The 18,155-nt window shown below is 33.8% G+C and overlaps 1 protein-coding gene and 1 long non-coding RNA gene across 9 annotated transcripts; one reads left to right on the forward strand and one right to left on the reverse strand.

Moving 5' to 3' along the window:
- Positions 1–2,387: 2,387 nt before the first annotated feature.
- LOC102623686 (CBL-interacting serine/threonine-protein kinase 23) lies at positions 2,388–8,268 on the reverse strand. 4 transcript variants are annotated; one of them, XM_006467997.4, is made up of 15 exons: positions 7,473–8,267; positions 7,015–7,077; positions 6,765–6,836; positions 6,536–6,643; positions 6,329–6,409; positions 6,046–6,099; positions 5,835–5,960; positions 4,931–5,020; positions 4,646–4,765; positions 4,434–4,559; positions 4,036–4,152; positions 3,516–3,572; positions 3,356–3,430; positions 2,901–2,979; positions 2,388–2,739 (listed from the first exon to the last, which is right to left on the reverse strand). In XM_006467997.4, exons 1-15 carry the CDS (start codon positions 7,650–7,652, stop codon positions 2,714–2,716), a joined length of 1,374 nt encoding a protein of 457 aa, XP_006468060.1. In that variant the 5' UTR covers positions 7,653–8,267; the 3' UTR covers positions 2,388–2,713. The 4 variants fall into 4 exon arrangements, with proteins under 4 accessions (XP_006468060.1, XP_052290533.1, XP_052290534.1 ...); XM_052434573.1 differs by lacking the exon at positions 6,765–6,836 and having other exon boundaries at positions 7,473–8,268; XM_052434574.1 differs by lacking the exon at positions 4,931–5,020 and having other exon boundaries at positions 7,473–8,268.
- A 1,523-nt stretch (positions 8,269–9,791) lies between these two features.
- On the forward strand, positions 9,792–12,501 carry LOC102623295 (uncharacterized). Of its 5 annotated transcripts, none has more exons than XR_369488.4 (5): positions 9,792–10,198; positions 10,715–10,890; positions 11,105–11,353; positions 11,746–11,851; positions 12,075–12,501. It is a non-coding gene; the product is annotated as an uncharacterized LOC102623295 (long non-coding RNA). The 5 variants fall into 5 exon arrangements; XR_003063587.2 differs by having other exon boundaries at positions 9,793–10,198; positions 10,777–10,890; XR_003063588.2 differs by lacking the exon at positions 9,792–10,198 and having other exon boundaries at positions 10,240–10,890; positions 12,075–12,199; positions 12,289–12,501.
- The last annotated feature ends 5,654 nt before the right edge of the window (positions 12,502–18,155 follow it).

Consider the following 18,155-nt stretch of genomic DNA (forward strand, 5'->3'; position numbering starts at 1 on the left):
GGTTCAGCTCGTGCATAAGTCAGGCTTCCTATTTTATTTTATCTTATTTAATTTAATTTTAGTTTTTTTTTTTTTTGAGATATTGAGTGGGTAATTATTGAACATATTAATAAAAAGATTTACCCAATTTTGTTTGGGAGGTGAGACTTAGAGGTTGTTTATTTTTTTGACTTAATAATTCAAATTAATTTATTTTATTCCGTTAAGTCATTAAATCTGTTTGTTTTTTTAACTTAATGAAAATTTTCAGCCATTAAGTCATTAAGTTTTTAAGCTAATTTTTTTTAAACTTTTTACCTAACTAAAAAACTTGAATGATATCATTGAAAGATATTCTCTAAAATATCCCTATGTAATTAATTAATTTTTATCTTTACTTAAATAAAATTTAATAATTGGCATTATTATTCATCTCTATCCAACTTGTGATAATATATAGTGGATGGCAATGGGGGAAAGGAGGGCAGGGGACCAATCTTCCCGTACCCATTCTCGATATTTTGCGTATGTCCACGTCCCCTCCCCATCCCGTCAGAATTACTTGAGGGAATCTTCATCTCCTCCCCGAATAATAACAGAAGATCCTCAAGGGTTCCTGGTCCCTGATCTCTGAATAACTAATACATTTTTTTGTTTTCAATTTTGAGTTAATCATATTAAAATAAAAAATTCAAATAAAAGTAAAGTTCAAAATATATCTTACATTAATATCCGTGACAAAAGTCACATACATTAAATTAGTAAGTAACGCAACATGCAAGGGATACAAACTTCTTTTACAAACTATCATGAACAAATTAATAGTCTAATACAAAATTATTACAAATAAAATCAAATTTAGATTCAAAATTAACTTTTTCAATGGTGGCGTGGACACTAGCAAATCAAGAACAAATATTAGATTAGATTAGATATTAAAATTGTGATTCGTTGTGGGCAATTATAATATCTAAAAATAAATAAAAAATAGATTTAAGTTTAAAATATTTACTGAAAATTAAAATTAAAACAAAATTTTTGGGCTAATAGAATTTACCCCGTCTTTTTAATGTCCTAAATAAAAATTTAGGACTTTAATTAGTTAATTAGGCCTAAAAGTTTAATAATATAAATATTTTGATATTGTTATTTTTACCAATATTTATAATTTTATAATTCAAATTTTATTATTTATTTACTAGTAATTTTAAAAAATTAAAATTAAAATTAAAATGGGGAAATAGGTAGGGGATGGGGATTCCACCTCATCCCCGTCCCCTTCCCGAATAAGAAATTGAGTAAAATATTTTCTCCGTCCATTCCCCGAATAAGAAATTAGGTATGAAATTATCCTCATACCCTATCCGAATGAGAAAAATCCCCGAGCGTATCCGTCCCCGTGGGGATTTTTGCCATCCCTAATAGTGGTAAACTATTATTATTATTATCTATTTATTTTCTTAAAAAATGAGCATTATTTATCTTCATAATTTTTTGTGAATATTTTTCATATAAAAACATCATAAATTATAATAAAATTGATTAACATATATAATTTAGAATATTAAAAAGTTGTATTCAATTAAATATGATTTAGGTTATAATAATTTATTATCTTATTTATATTCATTGAGATGTTTATTATTTGTTTAACATTTACAATTTGTACGGGTATAAACATAAAAATATTTATTTTCAGATTTTTTAAGTTGAAAAAAGAAATAACTTAATATTTATTTTAGTGATTCAGACAAAAAACAAACATATGATTTAAATTCAAAAACTCTATTTAGAATTCAAACTAATTCAAATTTCATATTAAAAAACTAAAGTTTTTCGCCCATCTCAACAAAATTCCTCATATCAATGGAGAGGGTAAAAGATCTGTCTATTGAACCCCGATGTTCATTTTTTTCCCACTTATTTATTATAGTTTACAAATCCCAAAAGCATGCAATACTAGTAAAAATATATTAGTACAATGAAGTACTTTTCATTTTTGTTCTTTGCCTCGAAGAGGATTTAGTGCATACAGTTTAGGCAGATATTTAATCTGAAACTGAAAATAATTTTAAAAGAAATATAAATAAATATAACACAATTTGGAAGTTTTTAGATATCATATATTAGGATCAGACTACGATACAACTGTGGTACCGTGCCACAGTTACATCCAGCTCAAATTGGTGGGGTTCACTAGCATCCAAGCTGAATACAATTGTGGCACGGTACCACAATTACACCTAAAGTTTCCCCCATATATTAATTCTTTACTGTTTAGAAACTATTTATTTTTAAAGGTACTTTTAAAGCCCTCAACCAAATCCCCGCAATTAATTTTTTTTAGATCCGTGTAAAAAACCTAAATCCACAGTACCAAACAAAGCATCAAAATCTAGAAAAAATAATTCTTTTACAATATATTCTTTTTATTGAATTTTCTGGTCCATAGACAAGTCACTAAAAACAAACAAAATGAAAACGACAGTGGACTGAGACTCTTTTTGATAATTTGCAGGTAATTGACTATGTTCAATATCCGTTGAGATGATACATCTGGAAGTCTGAAACCACACAAAAGCCAAACCAAGGTACACGAGAAGTGAGTTCTGAATCACAAATGAAGGAAACACATGGCCTAGAGGATAAAATACAAAGCTGAGATACAATGGTGCAAAAGCAATATATAATTTGCTGGAGATATTCAGCAGTGCAAGTCATGAAAGGAAATCCGCTATTGAGACCCTGCGCCACCAGCGACTGTGAATAAAACCAAAAATAATTATAAGAATAGAATCAGTGAAAATTTTGTAGGTCCCATTGCCAACTTTGCAAAAAGGAATGTCGCGTGGATTAACAACATCGAAGTGGTAACTGATTCAAATACGCATGCATAAATAATAATACGAGAGGACACTAACCTGCAGATCCTTCAACAATTGTTTCATCTCCTGATTTCCAAACAACATCTTTCAGCCCAGTCGAAAGGTTTTTGTAAAACTAGGATAGTTCAAACCAAATTAAATTAATTAGAAATAAAAGAATAAAAATAAAAATAGGAAAACTCTACATAGCTTGCAGCAATAGTTTTCCGCAGGAGATGACGTTAGGTTCAAGCAGCCAATCATGGGTCAATATTAACAAACAAGCCAATGCTAATGCAAGTTGGCGCTATTCACAACATCTTGGCTCAATTGTTTGCAGGACTGCAATTACTGTAAACCCCCAGCTGGGCTATATATGCATCCACCTAGTGGCTAACAAATAAATATGCAGCACCATAGTGGCCGAATGGTACTTGCCCATTAATGAGCTTGAGTGCCAAATTTCCATGCATATAAAAAATTTCATGTGTATATACTTTGCAATAACACACCTTGTGAAATTCTAAGGTATCTCCTCCAGATTTTCGAAGCTCAACCATGTAAAGTGAAGGGGCCACCTCAAAAATCTGGCAAAGCAGTCGAATCACTTTTAATTGATATGAAACTTTATTTCGGTAGAAAAATGTTCCTTAAAGAAAAAGAAAAATCTACCTCTGTTGCAACAGATAAATGACCCTTGCGTCCAGTTTTTTCCCCTTGAAGCTTCAACTGAGATAGATAGATGAAAGAAGATTTCATCAGTGGTAGTAGAAAAATGTACTACTTATTTCTTAAAGTTGAGTTTGTATATTTCATCTGCTGTATTTCTTTCTCAGCTTGGAGGTAGCTCACTCCAAGCTGAACTTTAAAAGTACTTCTCAATTCAATTCCCATAAAAACCTGTATTTTAGGCAATAAACCTCAAAGAAATAGCAGGTTTTTTTCAAGTGCTTGCATAAAAGGTCCACTTATGCTAGAGAAAACTCAATACCACATCCATTTCACACAATCATGGACACAGAAACAAATGCAAGTTGAATCAAGGTCCACATATCTAGGAAATCTCTCAGCATTGCCATAAGGAAGCAGCAATAGTGAATTCAGGATGAACAAACAATTGATAATAATTATCCCATCTGAATTTACTGATAAAAAATAGTGTCAAAAGAGAGAGAAAATGATTATTTAGTACCTTGAAATTATTTTTCTTCACATCAAAACCCAAAGGCGATGCAGCTTCCTCAATTTTCGATATAATTTCGTTAACAGGACGTTTGGATGTAAATCTTGTTTCTCGTTTCACAAGTCCCTTTAACCAAAAGAAATGTCAGCTGTCCCAGATTCATGTTAAGCAAACTCATAACAATTAGCTTGTAAAACTGAGCTAATATTAAGCTATACATAGAGAGCAGATCATACAATATGCATTCAACATTCACATATTATGATGAATCTGCAGATCAGGATTAGTAAGATTAGCATGTTCGGTTATGTAATTGAGTGGCTATATGCACAAATACTTGCAATAATGAAGTTACCTGCCCATCAGCTAAAATGCTTATCAAGCTTCAGAATGCAATTTAACCATACCATTTGCTTTTCGAAAAGGGAACTGAGGTTGAGTCCCTGAGATGTGGAGATCAACTCAAACGCATTCATAGTGAGAGGTGCAACAGGGCCTTCTTCTCGCCTCTCCACAACAAGGTTTCGAGAATCCTTTTCACCAAAAGGAACATATAAGCAGGTCAAAACAGTTGCATCAACCACAACATCATGCTACATATGAGAAACACAAGTCTTACCATCGATTCATTAAAGATAGAATCCACATCATCAAGATCAATATTAGGTTGTTCAAAACTAGGTGGCTTATATCCCTTCTTAAACCACTCATTCTCAATAACCTCAGCCATCGTTATTCGCTGTTCAAACCATCAGCACATATAGTGAACTCATAAGTAGTCAAAATGCAATTACATAACATGCAACTCAGAAAATTGAGTTCCCCGACCCTTTCAACAAGAGAAATGCTAAGTTTCACAAGCAAGATGAGGCATGCACAAAAAGCATAAGAAAAAGAGGAGTACTGTCACAGGATTAGGGTCCAAAATTCTTGAGATCAGTTTCTTTGCACTTGTCGAGAACCATGGAGGACTCTTGAAGTCAGCCTTAAATATCTGAAATCAAATTAGGAACCCAAGCTTTGAGCTCATAAAATGGACAACGTTCAGACTACCGCATAACAATAAAAAGTAAACATCCACCCATAGCACAAGCAAGAACTTTGCAATTCATTGGCTACCATCCAGCTTTATCAAAACAATCTACAATGAAGAGTTGCTTTAACTTCCACAAGCATCACATAGTTCTACTACTAACAAATTCTAATCACTATATTCATTTCAGACCAATTTTTCTTGTGTAATTCCAATCCAATGCCATTAGCATCAAGTGCAGATACGATCAAGCCAATGGTATCTCTTTATAAACAAAAATTAGTGAGCAAAAAAGTTGTAAAACAGTAAAAGCAAAGGTTTTAACTGAATCATCATTCGTCTGGAGAAACACATCATAAAAAACAGTGCTATAAACATGAATTGATTTATATGATTTTATTGAAGAACTCCTACAAAAATCCAATCTGATGGCTCTAAACAGTATTATTATGCAACATCATACCAAATAGTTTCTAAGTCCTATCAAATAAGTTCATCATCTTTGCCGATGCTTCTGTATCAAATAAGCTCATTATTTACATGAATTGATTTACATGATTGGTATAGAAGAACTCCTTCAAAAATCCAATCTGATGGCTCTAAACAGTATTATTATGCAACACTACTAATAGCAATACTCATACCAAATATTTTCTAAGTCCTATCAAATAAGCTCATCATCTTTGCCAATGCTTCTGTATCACCTGACTCAGAAATAATTGCTACAATGTCAATGACATTCAAATAACATAAAGGAAAATAATGAAAGAATTACCTTCTTATATAAAGCCATCAGATTGGATTCTTCAAAAGGCAAGTAACCAGCCATTAAGACATAAAGAATCACACCGCAAGACCAGAGATCTGCCTTAGCTCCATCGTAGCCTTTATTATTAATCACCTGCAAAGGGTAGCACAGAAAATAAAGATAAATAACAAGTTGTCAGAAGAAATGAAAGAGTAGTTTGTGCCAAAAGCTAGAATACCTCTGGAGCAACATAATTAGGTGTTCCGCATGTTGTATGAAGTAAACCATCATCCTATACATGAAGGGCAAGAGATCAGTAGTGAAAATTTCTTCAATAAATTATGTAAAGCTGTCTAGAGAATCCAACATTATCATTTGGGGTTTTTGGGTGGTGGTGATGGGGGGAAGGAAGATGGCATGTGGTGGCACTAGAAATGGTACTTCTGCAGGACTGCCATATAGAAAATATTGATGAAATTCATTACAAAATAAAGCTTAGTTGAGTAGCGCATCCAACTTACTCTAACTTGCTGAGGTAAAGCACTCAATCCAAAATCTGAAACCTTAAGAACTCCATTAGCATCCAACAGTAAGTTCTCTGGCTGTGATACACAAACCAAGCAACCATTTCAATCATATATAGAAAAGTTATTTAATTATCTCTGAACTTAGATTCTCTATTTTAGAAGCTCACGCAAGCAAGCATAATTAAAAATACACTCTCAAACCTTTAGATCTCTATGACAAACACCTCTGCTATGGCAATAATCCACGGCATTAATAAGCTGCTGAAAATACTTTCTAGCTTCATCTTCCTTCAACCTCCCTCTACTTGCCTGCAGTCCAACAACCAGAAATTACAGTTACTGACATTTGATTTATAAAAATAATTTAGAAAATTCACTGCCAGGGGCATGTGAATGTTCACCATAAGAGGCAAATGCAAACTTAACTTACAATTTTGTCAAAAAGTTCACCACCGGTCACAAATTCCAAAACAATGTATATTTTTGTCTTGCTTGCCATCACCTGCAGCAAGAAAACTTCTCAAAGTCACAAAAAGGACATAAACAATTATAACCAAGAACTAGATGCACTAATCTTTGATTGCAGATATGTGGAAACCATAAGGTCTAATAAACACAAAAACACGAGAAATGAAGGAATAACAAGACATTTTAAGCAAAATACGAAGAAGTCTTCTGACCTCATACATGCGGATGACATTAGGGTGTCTAATAAGTTTCATGGTTGAAATTTCACGCTTAATCTGCAAAGAGAACAAGGAATTTATTTATTAAAAAGAGAGAGAGAGAGAGAACTGCATCAGTGCATTTTCAGCAATGCCAAGGCATAAAAACGAAGTCATGACAGGACTGTTAGGAGGCGCCCCTTAGCGTTTAAGACCGTTAAATCCTTGTTTTGCCCCACAAGGTCGATTCTCTTCCAAAAATTGCCTACAAATGCTTTCATAAAACCTATTTTGCTCAAATCACTAATGAACCAAAACTAATATTTGTAGCTCAGCTTCTTCCCTCAAATATTATAATAACTAATTACTGATCTGCAATAATAAAATTTGAACTCCAGAATACTTTTCAAACAGCAAATCAAATCATTAGTCAAATCTTAAATTCAAAGGCGTGTAAAAAAAAATATCATTACCTGACCGATCATCTTATGCTTGAGAACCTTTTCTTTATCGAGAATTTTAATGGCGACATTTTCTCCAGTTTCAGTGTTTCTAGCAAACTTCACTTTGGCGAAGCTTCCTTCTCCGAGCGTCCTTCCTAACTCGTACTTCCCAACACGTGTCCTGCTTGCTCCGCCTGTGCGAGAAGCCATGTCCTTCCCTTCAATCTTCGCTCAACCTAAGATTCAGTTTTCGTTCCCTTCCCTTCCTCAATATAATTTAAAAATCTCTTCTTATTTTCGATTTTTTCTCTCTCGCTTTGGAGATTATTTACTAACGATCAAGACCTCTTCTTTTTGCACGGCTGCCATACCTGCGACTTCTCTACCCTCATCTTTGCTTCTTCTTTTTTTTAAAAAAAGAAAAAGATTTATAAATTATTCAGACGCTAATTACTAAATCAGTGGAGATCCTCTGCAAAATTCAAAAACTCAAACCTCGACAATTCAGGACGAATCGATGAGAGATTGTGACCGACAGATCAGACATGGACCCCATGGAATCGAGTGAATCAGCCGAGAAAGGATGTAAATTATGATTTTGGCAAAATCGATGTATTTACTCGCAAATTTCAGTCGAATAAAGAAATAATAATCATAATAATTAATTAGCGCACGGATCTATAAAGGGGCTTGCACTGAGAAGATAAATCAGAGACGTACATCTACGTGAATTATTGAGGAGATTCTTGCGAAGAAATTTTGGGAGCTGGATCGTAGGCGAAGTATTTGGTGTCAGAAAATTTTAATTATGGCCTGGTCTTGTGCGTAGGCAGTGCCTAAATAGGCGAGGACGGTTCATTTATTACAAAATAATTGTCAATTATTCATTGTGGGACCGGCAGAACATGTGGGATCCAGTGGGCGGAGGAATTTGTCAGCTGCGTCTCACTTCATGATTGGCTATTTATTTGGTGACTGGATAAATAAACGCACACGATCCGTTACTACGGTCGATTGATTGATGTATGATGATGAAAGCGGTAGTTTCGGACTTTTTAGGTAACGAATATATCAATGAAATTAAACTTAAGGCTATGGTCACGTCGAAACAAATTTAGATTACGTATTTTAGTAACGCACGTAAAATAATAAATAATAAAATATTTATTATAATTTTAATTGTATGATTATAAAGTGATGTTTTAAATTCTAAACTAAATTATTAACCTAAATTTATTTATATACCTCATAAGTTTTTAATCTTTACTGTTTGGGTTTGCATCAAAATCCGTTTTGACGCAACTTGAAAATAAAAATTTTGAAAAATAAAATTAGAAATTTTTTAGATTTTTTATCATATTCATTACGTAATTTTGAAATCATATAAACATTTGTAAACAAACAATAATTTTTTTTTAGTAAATGGTTCCACTAATTTCTTTTTCTTTTTCTTTTTCAGAGAGTATTAACAATTTTTTTTCATAAAATATTAATTTTATTTAAGATAAGTAATATGATTTTTTTTTTAAGATGCAGACTAGAGAGGCGAGCAAAGAAAATTGCTTGAAACCTTAAAGCCCAAAGTCTTGGAAACACTAATTCAACAATCACTGCACTATTATTCTCATAAATTCTTTAGTACTCCACGAACATTGTTTTTTGTCTTTTTATTACTTATCATGTATCATGTTTGATAAATAATAAAGTGTTGGCTCTATTGATAATGGAGTCTCTTTAAGTGACTTAACTGAGTTTGCTCCTCAGTTCGAGTAACAGGGAAATCGCCTTTGTTGGGGGAACATGTATCTCCCGGTTCGAGCTGAAACTTCTAATCTAAATTGTGGTTCGGACTTAAAAGTGCCTTCCACAATTGAAGTCTTCCCCAAAATACCTCGTGGTTAATACAAAAAAAATGTATCATGTTTGATTAAAGTATATATATAACAAAAAGGTAAATGAAAAATTAGCATGCGACCACCTAAAACTTTTATCAGATGTATTATTCTAGGGTCTAGAAAGAGTATATGATTCGTGGCAACCAATGAGAGGATGCGGGAGTTGCCGTCAGTGAGTTTTGCTCTTACCCAACTTCTATTGGATTCGCATCTTTGCTGCATATTCAAAATGTTTGATAAATTACTCAAAAAAAAAAAAAAAATAAATAAAAACCGTTTGTCAGTCTTACACGCAAAGGTATTAAATATTTGTTTATGAAAGACAGGAGATGAGCACGCCTACACCAAATACGACCGGGTCATATAATAATAATGTAACGTGAAAGAGGAGAATACATTTACATATGTTATCTATAAAATAGAGAGTATCAATCAATATAAATTGACGCTCTCTATTATTTGTTTTTCTCTTGCAAAAAGTGTAGCTAAAAAATTGCTCAGACCACGTTGTTAACGATCATAATAACATTGCATTGCATGTTCAAACTTTAAGATTTCTTTTTTTGTTTTATTCGTAATCTTATGAGGGGCAGGGTGTTACGAGGATTACGAAGGGGGTGTTAACACACTTCTCATTCAATTTTGATTTCGAGTCGGGTCGTGACTGGGCCGGGCCAAAAAATGCGTATCTTGCAGTCTTTTCCAGTTCTAAAACCCTTGCAGGGTTTCAAGTTGCCCCAGTGGACAACGGAGGAAGCAAAGAAGAAAAGGGTTCCCGCTTTGCCATGGATGCGAAGCCCAATTGAGATGAATCCCTTAGAAGACTGCCCTCTTTGATCTCCTTCCATGCCTTGACCTGAGGTACCCTCTTCAGTCTTCATCATAATAAATATTCAATCAACATATCATATTCACATTTTGAATTTAGGAAGCACCTAGGGTTTCTATAGGATCCGTGTCCTTCTATAACACTACAAATAATCTCAAAGTTTAAATTGAAGTTCTATATATATATATACCCACACACACATACACATTGACATATCTGCACTGATGAATTCTACAAACTGGTACAGACCTCAGAAATCACATATGCCTATTCAGATACATTAGAAATCCATAGTGATCTTAACTTGTGGCTTTGTTCATTTCTGAAGAATTTTGATAATTTTTTATACTGTCTCTGTGCTAAGCTGTTAATATTACTGAAATAATGGCCACATGAACTAATATTTGTTTGGGTCCCAGAGATGCTCTTGCTAAAGCTTCACATGTAATATTGCATGTTCAACTATTGCATTTTAGGAACAACGCTTGTGCCTTTCTTCATAGTCGGTCTCCTCCCAACCACTCTCTTTATATGTCTGTTAATCTCAGTCCGCAGATTTGTGAGTCAAAGTTGAAGCCCATATATTTGATTCCCCTTCTCCGCAATTTAGGAGGGGAGAAATTTATTGTCTTCGCATCATCCGTGGCAAATTCACCGTTAGTGAGTACACTAATGAAATAAAGATAAAGTAGTTTTCAGGTCTTCAACACCAATCTGTAAGAAGGTAAATGTCTGGATATATTTCTGTTTGTCGACGTTCATATGTTATTAAGCATTAATTATATTTGTTGTTGCAGCCGTCAAGTAGGAATCATGTTTGTACGCACAATGTTTCAATTTAATACAAATGTCTGCTGCAAACACTTGTTTCCTAATTGAAATGTTTTTCTCAATTTGACAACATTGGGATTCTAATGAAATGGAAATTTGTGTTGCAGCAAGACGTTGAAGGCATTTCGGGGAAAGGGACACATGCAAGTGCTTGTTTGCTCGGATGCAATGACCAGTGGGATGGATGTTGAAAGGGGTGAGAAATGTCATTAATTATGATAAGCCTGCAGCTGCATACATCAAGACGTATATTCATCGTGCTGGCCCGAGAGCAAGAGCTGGCCAGAATGGGCATTGCTTCACTTTGCTGCCTAAGGATGAGGAGTGCTGCTATCTTGATTCCTTTCCACTTCTAGGTTTATTTTCACCACTGTTTGGATCTATTTTTTCTCTCCTTGATTATTAATTTATGGTGAACTTTAACAAAGTTGAATCATATAACAGTAGCCTAGTAGGTTGGTGTCCCTTAGATTCAGGATAACAATGTAGTTGGATCAGAATCAACTGCTGGGAAAGCTTAGTCTGTTCATCATTATTTTCTATATTGTCTTCAATCTACGTCACTGCAACTGAGTTCTGCTCTCTGTTTGTTATCAATGTATCTTTCAAAGGGGCTTACTTGAGATTTGCTTTAAGCTGATCTGAATCTGAGACATATGCCCAAATAATCCAGACCTGAAAGATCATCCGACTAGATTGCCTTTTTGAATTAATCCCTGCACAAAGTAAGCTCCTTTACATGTTTCAGGTGAAGCGTTTCAAGAAGCTGTTACAGCAAGCTGATCATGATTCCTGTCCTGTTCATTCTATCCCTTCCAGTTCAATTGAGTCGCTTCGTCCAGTTTATAAATCTGGTAATTTATGGGCTTTGATTCTTTGAACTTAATTATGGGTGCGATTAATCTAATTTAGGATATTATTGGATCAGAAAGTTTGTTCACTTACTTGAAGGTTTATGTGTTAGATGCCTTGCTTAAATCAGTTGCTATTTTATGTTTGCTTGTGTTGATGGTATCAGTAGATGGATTGGGAAATTCAGTTCACTGATTTAGCCTTCTGAAATTTGCATTTTGCAAGGAGTGAACCATGTCAGAAGTTGCTTCTTCCAATAAAATAGAGGCCGAGTACTAGGGATGGTCGAATCTTGCTCGCATTTTGCATGGACCACGCCAAAAGGCAGTTTGTCTTTCTTTCTTGCAGAAGTACAAAAAATATTTTTTCATCACTGAGCCTTTTTATTCTTTTTGAATGGCTCAGCTCTGAAAAGCTAATAGAGTATGTTGAATCACAGGCAAACAGAAAGCGCAAAATTGGGTTCAAGTTATCTAGAATGGTCAAAGGCTGAGTAACAGCCCGTGCTAAGCAATAATCTCACTGAGTTATGACTGCTAGGATAATTTGTATGTGTAATACTATCTGATGCAAAGGTAAAGACTCTTCATTGTTGAGCAAAGCGGGTGATTTCATTATATAAATATTCCGAAGGTTAGCACCTCTTTCCTGATCACCACTCTGCAAATAACAGATTGGATAATACAACTTCTAACACCGAAATGAAAGGCCTTTGGAAATAGCTTCAAAATTCGCTCTACTGTTTGAACATGCTGAACTAATTAATGATTTGCCCAAAAAAACTCTTATCACCTATTAGAATGGATACCAGCTGTGTGGTTGTTGTTGGAAAACAGTGGATGGATCTTTTAATATCTTTATATGCATAAACAGAAAGATACTCTACAAGGATATGTTAAAAGGCTTCATTATAAGAATGCCACTTACTCTCTAACATCTTAAGAGGGACAGATAAAAAAATGAACCTTGGCTGCTGGCTCAACACATCAAGGATGCAGACATTAGGCAGTTCGGAATTTTAATGCCTTTGCTACTTCTGTCATATTCAGTTAATATATCTCTTTAATTTTCTTCATCCACAACATACATGATAGCAAGACACAAAGTATTAGAGCGAAATCATCGTTACAGAAATCTTTTAACTCTGCACACAACACCATGCAACTAGAGCCTCCATCTGCAACAGTCTTAGCTAGTCTAGGTCAATCCAGCCCAACCCGCTAGACTCCGCCAGCGAAACAAACACAAGAGCAAGAGAGTACAGTGCTAACAAGCCATTTCTAAGGCTCGCTAATTCTCAAAGATGGAAAAAGATCGCTGAATTTGAACTCCCCGAAGAAAATTCTTCGAACCAGCAACAACAGCAGAAGCAGAAGCAGAAGCAGATGAGGAAGTAGTAGAAACGCAAGAAGAAGAAAAAGTTCTCGGAGTTGAAGCACGGGCATCACTTGCATTTGCATCTTTCTCCTCTTCACTAATAGTATCCAACATCTTAGCAGTCCTGTGCCTCATGACACTAACAAACTGTGGTGGTGCAACCTCCATAACGAACCTTGTAATGCGGGAATTCGCCATTTTTTTTTTTTTTTGGTTTAACTTAAGCACTATCAATGAAAGAAGCTTGTGACATAGAACAGAAGATGGAAAAGTGCTCTTTTGGTTTTGGATGAGCATAAGCACAACCTACAGGTACGTATTTATAAAGGTAAGAAATGTTTAGGCTACAATTCAGTCAACGGTTACAATCAACGAAGAGGACCTGTCTACCTTACAGATTCTGTAACATACGCACCCAATGCATGCACCACACTTGTCCTGCATATGGAGAAAAAGCATGCAATTATTTTTGTTTGGTAGCTAGCTAACCAATCAGGAGCTGGCTAAGTTGGATCTGTATGTTACAGAATCTGTACTTAGCCAGCTCCGAAAAGAAGATTGAATCAAAGTCTTAGCAGCTTGTGCCGCCACCCACTTTTGATATTAACTGCCGGAGGCTCGGTGGCAGATGATTCTCTTCACTCAGATAATGGTCGGGAGATTACTTCAGTGGTGGGTTCCACTTTTGGGTAATCTGTCAAAGCTTGGGTGGAAATTTCAGACACCGCGTCAATTATGCTTTTTGTTTTTATCGATAGCTTCAAAGTTCGTCCTTTTCCAGCGTAACCGGGAGCTTCCGGTTATTTGACACGTGTCAGTTGATTTTTGTATTACAAGACAAAATAAATTTGGTGGTTTATTAAGATGTTTTATAATTTACGGTGAGAAATTTCTTGACAATTCTACCCGGCTCTTCAGGATAGAAAAGGGTGTGTGTATGTGGGGTTTTTTTTTTTTTTTGGTTGGATAAGAAAAGGTTGCTTTTGATATATATAGCAGAGTATGATCATTTCTCTTTCGTGGATTTTTAATATAGTTAAGAAATAATAGATATTTGATAACGAAAATATAAAATAGGTCGTCTTTTCTTTCTAAATTATCCCCAAAAAAATTAATGAAATGTGAAAAATATTTAGTTAGAAATTCTTCTTTTACGCTTAATATGTAAAACATCCTTTTTAGTGGGAAAAAAAAATCTAACTTGAAGATTTTATCAGCTAATAATTAACTAATTAACTGAATTATGGGGCAAGCTAGGCTTGGCTTTTTCAAATGACAACATGTTTATACATTCTGCCGGCTAATTTTAGATTAGACATCATGATAATTGACAGGTTAATTAATTGCCAGTTTGATAATTGACAAGTTAATTAATTGCCAGTGATTGCCGTGATATAGTCAATTGCAATTGAACACGCATTCATTGCCCTATTAGATTTCATCAATTGCATGCATGCATATAGAATTTTGGTAGGATGAACAAGCAACATCGTTTTCCTTTCCTCTCTAATTCTCTGAACTGATGAGAGTGAGTTTATGATACCTCCTCCGCCCATGATCCGATTTTATAACAAGCATAAGCTCCCTCGACTCATTACGAGGGTCGAAAGTAAACTTAATGCATTGCTTTATTACTCTTAACATATATATATATATAGAGTCTTCTCATGCGGGCACCCTCATTTTTTTTCATGTGGATACTCTGTTAAACATGTGGTTTAATAGAGTTAGTGAAGAAATGAGTGCTCGTACATTTAAGAATACACACACCATATATATATATATATATATAAGGTTATGAGGTTTTAGCCAGTATATATTGTCGATTCAATTCGAACAACCTATTTTATTTTTTCAAATTAAGTCATGGTTAGTCTCTGAAACGTACAATTCATCTAACACATTTTTTTTTTTAATATTTGAAAATTGTATAGCTATGCATATGATGGATACTGTTGTTTATTCCGTTCAATAATACTTATACTACTAAATATGCAAGATCAAATCCGTTCAATTAGATCTTCAGCGTGATAGTGCATATTAATTTTCCATTTTTATTTACATAATATGTCCTTCATTTATCACAATTTCATAGACTTCTCCTAGTCCACAATCCATTATGCCATGAATTACATGTGAATATTTTTTTCTCTATCGATCTTTCATTTTATTTATTAGAAACTAGAACTTTATTTTTTGAGCCATTAGCCTTTAGCCCATGAATATGAATCACATGTACAAATTACAAATGTAAAAGTTTAGAAGCTGATGCAGATTATGCCTTTATATTCTATCGAACGTAAATAGTTTTGTTTTGTTTTTCTTTAAATATAAAGAAGAAGAAGAAAGAAAGAAACAACGAACAGGCGTTTGTTTAACCTAAGCTTATAAGTGTAGCGCTAACAAGAAAAGTTAACATTTATTTATCATATTCTGGATGACTAAAGGGGGCAATGTCAACTAATTAATTAAATATATAGATATATTTATAAGAGAAACTGCTATCGTCTACCGTATTAATTAATTTGTTTTTATCTAAAATTAATTAACAAAATTCATCTATTCTAAAATCTACATTTCTTAAAAAATGCGTTTATATTAATTTCTCTCACTCAACCTCTCTCAATTATAAATACTTTACATAATCAGGAAATTAAACTGTGCAATCTGAAGAACAAATATTTTTATGCGTAGTTGAATGTTGATCTTAAGGTGAAACACAAAGATAAACAAGATATTATTTAACCAAATCAATAAAAGTTTTTTTCGTTTCGAGTCATGTCGCATGAATTCCCAACAATATTTTGCTGTGACCAGTCATTGTCGCATATAGCTAGTCCAATATGATGCCACATGCAAGAAAAGTAAAAGTGTAAAGCAGCAGGAAATTAGGATTTAGGCGGCACATTAAAAAGATGCATGTCCATTAATTGGACACACAAAATTAATTTTAATCATTTGTGGACTTTAATTGCTCAAGCCTGTGACTGTTCATGCCATGGATAAGAGGTTATGTGTAGAGAGACGCCGAGGGAGGCGGTTCGTACCTTAATCAAGACAAATAACATTATGAATGTAATGTGACATGATCCCTACCGAATGAGGCATCAACGTTATCTTGCCATATATGGTTGCCACGTTAATTTTTAAGGGCCATTATTTGAAGAATATTCAATTTTGCTTAGCCGACCATGAGGTAATAAGCATGATTTTGCTCCACTTATATGGGGCCCAATTGGATTAGTTCGAAGATATATAGTGAATTAGGGTGCGTTTGGAATTGAGGTTGGGCAGCTGTAACTTAAAAGTTACAGCACTAAAGTGTTTGGTAAACACCAGCTGCTGTAACTTATAAGTTATATTGATATGATTTTTCACTTGTATAATGAAAAATCTATTATATCTTTAATAATTTTGTCAAAATTATTATTTAAAATTTATATTTACTACATATTATTAACTTTTATTTGATAGTTACAATTTTTTTTCCACAGCAGCTGTACCTTTTAAGTTATAGCACCTCAATCTCAAACGGGAACTTAGTCAAATCTAGCTAGCTTTAGATTCTCAAGATGTATAATGGTAAGTTGGTGCGCTAGCTAACCCTAGCTTTTGAATTTCGTGTAAAATATTGTACAAAATTACGTCATGTGAATAATTACCTCATGTTATATGATTCGTTACCTTGTGTAGTTATCTTATATAAAAGGTGGATTATATATATGTTAAGAGTAATAAAGCAATGCATTAAGTTTACTTTTGACCCTCGTAATGAGTTGAGGGAGCTTATACTTGTTATAAAATCGGATCATGGGCGGAGGAGGTATCATAAACTCACTCTCATCAGTTCAGAGAATTAGAGAGAAAAGGAAAACGATGTTGCTTGTTCATCCTACCAAATTTCTGTATGCATGCATGCAATTGATGAAATCTAATAGGGCAATGAATGCGTGTTCAATTGCAATTGACTTTATCTTTTAACTAATCACTGACTTTATGTTCAATTGCATGCAATTAAAGTCAGTGATTAGCATGATTAGTTTAAAAAAAATAAACACAAACTCTAATGCACTGTATTTTGCCATGTAGTGTATTAAAATCTAATTTTTTTTTTGTCTTTTAGCTTATTCATGATTTTATTAAAGTCAGAGATCCCTGATTGGAAAACTACTATATATATATATATATATATAAATATATTGAAAAAGGGTCTATTTAGGCCAAGAGTTTATGGTCAATCACTTTCGTGCATCCAATCACGGAGTTCCTTGGTCTACGAAGGCAAGAGACAATGTCCGGTAAAGGTTGCTTTTAGAATGGTTTAGAAAAAGAAGACCATTCAATAGCTTGGTCAATATCAATCCAATTACTTAATCCTTCTCTAGTGAAGATGTTTTTATTAAGTTAGAGTACAAATATCACTAAAAAAAAACAAATATTTCAATATCTTAATAAATAAATAAAAAACATAATTTTCAATATATTAAAAATTATATATAAATATTTTTTTATATTTTAGTCACATCTTTTAAAAAAAGTCTACATATATTGTAGAACCCATATTGCAGCTTTTTCAGAAATTAACAACAATGATATGATGCTGATGTGCCGTAAAGTCTAGGGTTCGTCCATCTTTGCATGCACATGCCGATCGATTGAATGGTACGTTTCTGATTTCATATTCAATCCAGAATTTAATTAATTAAAGTTAACATATATATATATTTGCATGATGACAACGGAACATTAATTGGTAAGACTAGCTAGTTGACACTCTGATACCTTTAAGCATATTCATCTCCATATTCGTTTACCCCCAAAACACTAGAAAGTGGTAACAGTAACATTATTCAGTTTCTTTCAGGACGAGAGGAACCGATGCGGCCGCCCTCCCCACAACCGAAAATGACTCCGTATTGGCAAAGTACA

Source organism: Citrus sinensis, chromosome 2 (genome assembly GCF_022201045.2).
Source record: "Citrus sinensis cultivar Valencia sweet orange chromosome 2, DVS_A1.0, whole genome shotgun sequence".
NCBI classification, from domain to species: domain Eukaryota; kingdom Viridiplantae; phylum Streptophyta; class Magnoliopsida; order Sapindales; family Rutaceae; genus Citrus; species Citrus sinensis.

Coding starts and splice junctions, on each gene's coding strand:
- LOC102623686 (XM_006467997.4), bottom strand. CDS start 7,652: ATGGCTTCTCGCACAGGCGGAGCAAGCAGGACACGTGTTGGGAAGTAC. Junction 4,560..4,645: donor CTATCTTTAATGAATCGATG/GTAAGACTTGTG, acceptor TTTGGTGAAAAG/GATTCTCGAAACCTTGTTGT. Junction 4,153..4,433: donor CCCTTTTCGAAAAGCAAATG/GTATGGTTAAAT, acceptor TTTTGGTTAAAG/GGACTTGTGAAACGAGAAAC.